General features: G+C 40.9%; 1 protein-coding gene across 1 annotated transcript; it reads right to left on the bottom strand.

The window, feature by feature from the left end:
• Positions 1 to 1,423: 1,423 nt before the first annotated feature.
• Positions 1,424 to 4,670, bottom strand: LOC147604278 (uncharacterized). Its single transcript, XM_086795663.1, has 11 exons — positions 4,566 to 4,670; positions 4,163 to 4,479; positions 3,739 to 3,865; positions 3,361 to 3,507; positions 3,137 to 3,267; positions 2,804 to 3,000; positions 2,551 to 2,695; positions 2,098 to 2,313; positions 1,971 to 2,022; positions 1,583 to 1,859; positions 1,424 to 1,488 (listed from the first exon to the last, which is right to left on the bottom strand). The coding sequence occupies exons 1-11, from the start codon at positions 4,668 to 4,670 to the stop codon at positions 1,424 to 1,426; spliced, it is 1,779 nt and encodes a 592-aa protein (XP_086651789.1).
• Between the last annotated feature and the right edge of the window lie 3,230 nt (positions 4,671 to 7,900).

The raw sequence follows: 7,900 nt of genomic DNA, 5'->3' as shown, positions 1-7,900 counted from the left end.
CTCTTAAACACCAGATTGAGTTGTAAAAGGGTAGACACTGCCCTTGAATCTTGAAATTGGATTAAGAGGTAAGACCCCCTTCACATCATCATGAGTACAGCACAAGAGATAGCCAAATTTAATGGGGAGCAGTTTACACATGGTGGTAGACAAAAACCATGTATCTGCTCATGAGGAAAAATCTATGGGAGGCTAGTTGAGGAAAGAGATGAATGCCCAGAGTTGAGAGGGGAAAATGAGTGGAAGAGTAGGAATGAAAAAGCATTGGGACTTATTGCACTCAGTTTAAATGATGAAATCATTTATCACATCACAGGGATACAATGGGCAAAAGATGCATGGGATGAACTCAATAAATTATTTGGCACACAAGCTAAAAATTCAAAGATAAATCTGTTAATGCAATTCTACAAATTGGATATGAAGGAAAGTGAACCTTTAATCATACACTTGAATAGATATAAAAGCATTAAGCAACAACTGGCAGCCTATTGGCAAAAAGATAAAAGATGATGAGGCACTAGCAGTGCTACTGAAGAGTGTGGACAAAGGGAATATGAAAATATTGTAGCAACACTAAAGAATGTACCTGAATTGAAGCTACACAAGATAGAAGGAGCTCTACTAGAGCAAGAGAGCAGAGGCAAAGAGAAGAAATGGATCGACTCAACAGTAGGAGAAGAAAAAGCATTCTTCACCCGAGGAGGATTCTCTCGAGGACGAGGACGAGGAAGAGGTAGAGTAGGAGGAAGAGGTAGAGTAGGAGGAAGGACCTTCACTTGCCACAACTGTGGAAAGCCAGGACACATGGCAAGAGACTGCTACAGCAAACCCAGTGGAGAAGGAACGACATCGGCAAACTTCATGGAGTCTCCTAAGGAAGAGGAGTCGGATCATCTTTTCTGAGAGAGAGAGAGAGAGAAACCCCACAACCCAATGTAACCTCCCCCAACAAAGTAAAACCACCTCCTGAGCCACCAATGATGTAGGCCACGTGGTAGATGTATGTGTGAGCACTTTAGTCAAGGTCGCGGGCACTTGTAGTAGCCTTGGACACATAGAGAGAGAGTGTGTCAAGGACTATGAGTTTAGGGACTTGAGGCACTGGTCGTCGCGGACTATCAAATAAGAGAGAAACTTGATATAGGGTCCAGGTGTGCTAAGTTAACTTGAGGGGAGGTGTGCTAGGCACTGGACTATCGCGGACTATCAAGTAAGAGAGAAACTTGGTATAGGGTCCAGGTGTGCTAGGAGTATTCACTTAAGGGGAGGTGTTGAAATATACAAGTGAATAGGGTGTGTGGTTTTTGATTATCCATGCCTACATTAAGCTATTAGTTAATTACTCACTAATCAAATCTTAATTATCATCTAATCACTTTGTTAATGATGTTGATTCTAGCATTTGATCCACCATAGCTCATCACATTGCTGTAATTTTAACAGCTTGAGTAGGTATGGACTCTATCTGCATCCCTGCAATAGTCTCTGGCGGCTCAGCAAACAGGCACTTCAGAGTTAGCAGGCAGTTGCCTCAGGTACCTCCACTACAAATGCACTCTGTTCTTTTGCAGCCTCTTACTTTCCTTCACTGTTCTCTCTGAAGATGCTCCATGCTCTGAAACCTGCTTTCTTGGATGTGCTAGTTGACTTAACCAAATATCTGACCCAGCATCAATTACATTGCCAAGCCATTTCCCCTGTATTGGGCCATATGGAACAACACTCTTCTCCTTCATCTCCTGTCCAAAACACTCCTGTTGATAGCAAAATTTGGCTTCCTTACTTTCTCCAAACTTCTCTGGCTCAAGCAACCCTGCTATTGGGCAATCTAAATCGTACCCTGAAACTTCTTCAACCTGAAACCATTGATAGGTTTCTCTACTCTAGTACCAAAAACATTGACAGGTTTCTCTAGTACCAAAAACATCAGCCACAATAAATGTGCCTTGACCCAAATCCTGCACAACCTGATAAGGTCCTTTATATCGCAAAGTTAGCTTTCCTGGATGTGGTCCTAGCCTGGAATTGTACAACATCACCCAGACTCCAACTTGAAATACCTTAAACTTCACATTCATGCTTACCCATGCTTGCCTTCTTCTTTGAATCACCTCAGTAATGTAAGCACTGACCAATCTATCTTCTTCCAGTTGCATCAGATATTTACTCCTGTGCTGAGCTGACAATTTAGGAGACATCTTCTCTGCACTAACTCTCAGACTTGGTACCACAAACTCCATAGGTATCACACCTTCAAGTCCATAAACTAATTTAAATGGTGTCATACCTGTTGTGAATTTGAAAGCTGTTCTGAAAGACCATAATGCAGAGTCCAACTTCTCATCCTAGTCCTTGTGGTTCTCCTGCACAATCTTCTTCAAAATTCTAACCAAGGTTTTATTAGTGCTTTCAGCCTGTCCATTAGCCTGGGGATGATATGCTGTAGACTTCTTATGCATGATCATATGAGTCTTGGTTAGCTCAAAGATCACCTCATTCAAAAAATGAGTTCCCCTGTCACTCACCAACTCCACAGGGCATCCAAACCTGGTCATAATGTTGTGGTACAAAAACTTGGCCACACTTTGAGCTTTGTTGTCCTTAAGTGCTACACCTTCTACCCACTTAGTGCAATAATGAGTTGCCACTAGAATGTACTTATATCCCCTACTGGTAGTTGGCTTCATAGGCCCTACAAAATCCAATCCCCACTTCTGAAATGGCTCTAATGGCAGAATAGGACAAGGAGACATTCTATCCCTAGAATCAGGCTGTCCAAGTTCTTGGCAAATAAAACAACTTTTTGCACGCTCATGTGCATCCTTCAACATAGTAGGCCACCATAATCTAGCTTGGAATATCTTCTTGCCTGTAATGTCTCCTAAAAAATGTCCTCTTGCTGCACCTGAATGAGCTTCTTGAAGTATAGCCTTTTGTTCAAAATCAAGAACACACCTTCTAATCACCTGATCAATCCCCTTCTTATATATAGTGCTCCTGCAATCACCAAAAAAGGTCTACTTTTAAGAGCAAATTTTCTTCTTTGATTAGCTGAAAAACCTGTTGGCATAGTCCCATCTGTCAAAAATATCAACATTTGATCATACCATGACTCAGATATTGCATTTTGCACCTCAAACAGCTCTGCCTTAGGTAAATCATCATTGATTCCTGTTGGCTCGAGTCTCCAATTTCCAATCTACTCAGGTAATCAGCTGTAGCATGCTCCTTGCCTGGTGTGTGGACAATGACAAAATCAAATTCCTGTAACAACAACATTCATCTAGCTAACCTTCCAGTTAACAATGGCTTCTTAATCAGATACAGCAATGCTTGATGGTCAACATGAAAAATCACCCTGTTGCTCAATAAATAAAGTCTAAATTTGTTCAAAGCATACACCATCCCAAGAGCTTCTCTCTCAGTCACTGTATAATTCCTTTCAGCTACTATCAAGACTCTACTAGCATAATATACAGGCTTGAACCACCCTCTGACTATTTCCTGCATAAGAACAGCTCCTATAGACATATCTGATGCATCAACAAACACATGAAAAGGTAAAGTCCAATCTGGAGGTTGTAATATTGGAGCCACTGATAACATTTTCTTTAACATCTGAAATGACTTCTCTTGAGGTTCAACCCAAACAAATGGCACATTCTTCTTTGTTAAATGAGTAAGAGGCATACAAACATTAGCCAAATATCTGATGTACCTGGCATGCCATTTTACCTGTCCAACAAACCTACTCACTTCCTTCACATTCTCTAGAACTTTAGCTGCCTTGATAACTTCAATTTTCTTTTCATCAATAGAAATCCCCTCTTTGGACACAACATGTCCCAACAAAATTCCACTCCTGATAGCAAAAACACTCTTATAGGGGTTGAGGGACATCCTGAACTTTCTACATCTTTCAAAACACAACTTCAGATGCTACAAATGCAAATCCTTCTTTCCAAAAACTGAAAAATCATCCACAAACACCCTAATAAAATCCTGTAAGTAAGGTTCAAATGTTTTGTAGGCTGTGTAGTTAAAGGATGGTGGTCCATTCTTGAGCCTAAAACTCATGACTGTATAGACAAAATTTCCCCATTCTGTAATAAAGGCTGTTTTATGCTAATCCTCCTCAGCAACCTTAATTTGATTGTACCCAGAAAAACCATCTAAAAAGCTATACAACTCTTGCCCTGCTAGTGCATCCAATATTGCATCACAAAATGGCATTGGGAATGGATAAGTAATGGTGGCTGCATTTAGCTTCCTGTAGTCAACACACACTCTTAACTTGCCATTTTTCTTAGGCACCACAATGATAGGAGATAACCATGTCACCTCATTGATAGGTTTGATAAATCCTACAGCCAACAACTTATCAATCTCCACCTTAACCTGTTGAGCAAAGTTTGGATTCATCCTGTACCTCTGCTGCACAATTGGAACTGCATCCTCTTTAAGATTGATGTGATGCTGGTGCAGATCTGTATCAATACCTTATACTCCAGCAATAGCTCAAATAGATCATTCAAGAACTGTCCTTCCACATGAATGCTCACCTTTACCATCTTTGGATCCTCATTTGTGCCCAAATTGAGCTCCAACTCATCCTGTTTCACCCTATTGGAACCTCCAAATCTCTTGTTGTATATCTTTTCTGCCATATCCTTTCTTCCCTCTCTTCTTGAGCTAGGGCTTCTTTTGAGTTAGAGGCTTCATTCTGATCTACCATCTGTATCAATTCAGATCCTTCTATTACCTGTCCAGGAACTAGATCAGAGCTTGTTTCCACACTGACTCATCTTCCTTATGCAAGGTCCCTTCAACATCAACTTCAAAGATAGGCACAATTGATGGGTTGGCCTTCAAAAAATGCTTCCTCCTCATCATCTTCAACTTCCTCTGCGAGCACTAGGCTGTGATACCATGATGAAAAACAGGTAGAGGGAGAGGAGACACACACATAGGGGCAAACCCTAATTTATATTGCAAACCCTAACCATAGAGGGAAGCCATCTCCCTTCTCACACAATGCATAAAGCCATAATCTAGAATACACAAGACACACTATATGTGTTGTGTCCACACTCTACTAACCCTAGCTAATGTCCACACACTATGACCAGCTGGACGCGGTCATTTATGTCTCACACATGCTGCTACCTAACATGCCAGCGCATAGCACAGCTGGCACACGCTCACATCGAGCTTGAATCTCAACATCTATTTCCATCGACTCAGATTTTTACCAGTTGGTTTTCCAATCATTAGCATAGTCCTTCCATATTGCATTTACATCTGCTTCCAAAATCCTCTCGCATGCTAGAGGTGTTACCAATCTAGGCATTGGCATAAAAGTCTAATGTCTCCTAAGATTTTCTGGTCAAGGGCATAGTCTTGTGGCATGGAGTCGTGTGTATAAGCATTTCCTTGTACATATCTACATATTGCATACCCATAGTCTTGTGACACGGAGTCATGTATGTTTATTTCTGTATACATATCTGTATATTGCATACCCAAATATAATAAATAACATAAAAGTTATTAAAACTAAATCTTGAAACTCCCTACACTCACGCATTGTGCACTTTTTTCTCAAGACTAGAAGCCTTGACATCAGAAGCCGCCATCCAAGTACATTTTGGATGGTGGGATCTGGGTGGGATATTCCTAGCCGCCCAAGATACAAACCCATCACCTGGATGCAGAGGGAGATGTTAACTACTATGTTCGATGAGTGTTAACTAGGCAATTAGCTTAGGTGGGCCCACCAATTAAATTTTTGAAGGCCGTCTAAGCATAACAAGTGATTGGCATGCAGATTACTCTAATTGGGTCACTTGTAATGTTTTGTCTACCTGAGAGGGTTTTTTAGCACTTTATGCATATCTTATGGATTTTTCCCACTCACATGAGCGCATCACAATGTAAACAAGGGATGTCCAAGCTAAGTGTAATGTCGGCATCAAATACACATGTATAATAGTAGGTGTACATACACATAGTTCTCATTTTTACGCAATGGCTGCCCAAGTTTGGGTGCCCAGCCGTTTATAAGTTTTGTATAAATAACAATGCAAGGAATGATAACGCACACTTCCCTTGTGCAATCTTAGAGCTCTTGTGTTCTCTTGGTCTTATCCTCTTGCTAGAGTGTGTGAGTGAGAGTTGCTTGCATGTTATTGGGTTGCATCACCATAGCTATAGAGATGTGAGTGGGTATGTCCAAGAGAATAAACATAAACATCGTTCGGTGACAAGTAGTGGGGAGGTAAGTTTGCACTAGCTACTTCTCTAAGAGTTTCCCTTGGGAAGCTCTAAATGGATTTCCTTTGCATCCCCACACGACAAGTAAGTTATTTCATCTCTTTCTCTCATGTTGAGCCTTTTATTTGTGTGTGCATAATGCCATTGCTTGAGTTTTCTTGAGAGTGTGGTGAAATAAGTTTAACAATATGAGTTGCAGGAGAGACGACAACAGGGATAGATGCAAAGCTAGGTCTTACTCTAGATCTAGCAGATCCACTATAGACACCATACCATCAAATCATGTTGTCACTTTGGCATGGAGGTACAGGAATGCATTACGTGCCATCGTCACTAGTTTTACTGATTTGGTGATGACCCTGATTCAGCATACCATATCTTCTAAAGCATGGTGAGGTCTAAATAACTAGAATAAGATGAGGAATTAGACAAGGATTCAAAACCTTGAGAATCAGCTTGCAATAGAAAGGCATTTTGATGGAGAAAAAATAGAGCAGTTCATATCGTTGGATAAAGAATTTGCAAGATTGGATGGCGACAATGGGGATCACTAAGACTATTGAAGAATTGGCATGAAGATGCATTAGAGTGTTTCCTTGAAAATATGAAAGTTTCGTGACCTCAATGAACATGTAAGTGCATAACCTGCTGCTTAATTTTAAGGAGTTTGGGAACAATGCTGGGAGGAGGATATACAATTCAAAGCCAAAGATGGTAAGCGATGTGGCATTCTCCATAAATGTAAAGAAAGGCAAGGGGAAGGGCTGTGGTAACCCTAAAACTTCTAAAAAGAAGAATAAATATAAGGCAAAGTGTTTCTACATGATAAGCCTAGTCATGTGGTCAAAGCATGTAGACTCAAGGAAGCAAATGAGAAGAATAACACTTTGAAGCCTTGGAAAAAGGATTCCAAGAACATTATTGAAGAAGAATAGGAGCTGTTTGTGGAAATATAATAAATGTATGCAAAATCAGAACATTCCTTAGCATTTGATGGTTCATGAATCATTAATAATGGAGCATTTTGACATATGACCAGTCAAAAGGCTAGCCAACCAGTGTATTGGTGGGATTCCTTTTTAAAGATTTAATTATGTTTTGCCTGGGTACCAAGGAAAAGAGTTCCTAGGCCCCCTAACCGCCGACGATTCATGCAAAAATTAAGGTAGGCATACCACGTACACACCCAATATGAAATTGCCATTTATAATAGATTCGGTTGGCTTTAAATCCTTCAATGAAAATCATAATATTACTGATCATCATCCTCCAAATTTTTGAGTCCATTGTATTACAAAATGTGTCCTTTGGACTCTTCGTTGAAGACCAGCTAGCCAACCAACAACGAGATCTAGTATCAAAATTTGATTCACAAAAATCTTTCCCTTTAGTCCATCCAAATCTTCCTCGATGCGCGCATGGGTGTCCAACCGCGAGCCCATGCATCGCCTCGTCTCATCAGAACCCTCTAGGATCCTCCTTAGGTGTCCTAGCACTTCACTCAGGGACCGCTTTGTCGGTCCTCACCCATCGTACCGGAAGCACACCATTTTAACCGTACCGAGGCTGGTCAAGACCTCGGCAGGCTTTGCCGCGAGCGGCGTCCCTTGACGACTCACCGCCA

Source organism: Cibotium barometz, chromosome 62, assembly GCF_041138505.1.
Source record: "Cibotium barometz isolate CiBa-2024 chromosome 62, ASM4113850v1, whole genome shotgun sequence".
Lineage (NCBI taxonomy): Eukaryota > Viridiplantae > Streptophyta > Polypodiopsida > Cyatheales > Cibotiaceae > Cibotium > Cibotium barometz.
The sequence above is the reverse complement of the archived record's forward strand: the minus strand, read 5'-3'. Positions and strand labels throughout refer to the sequence as shown.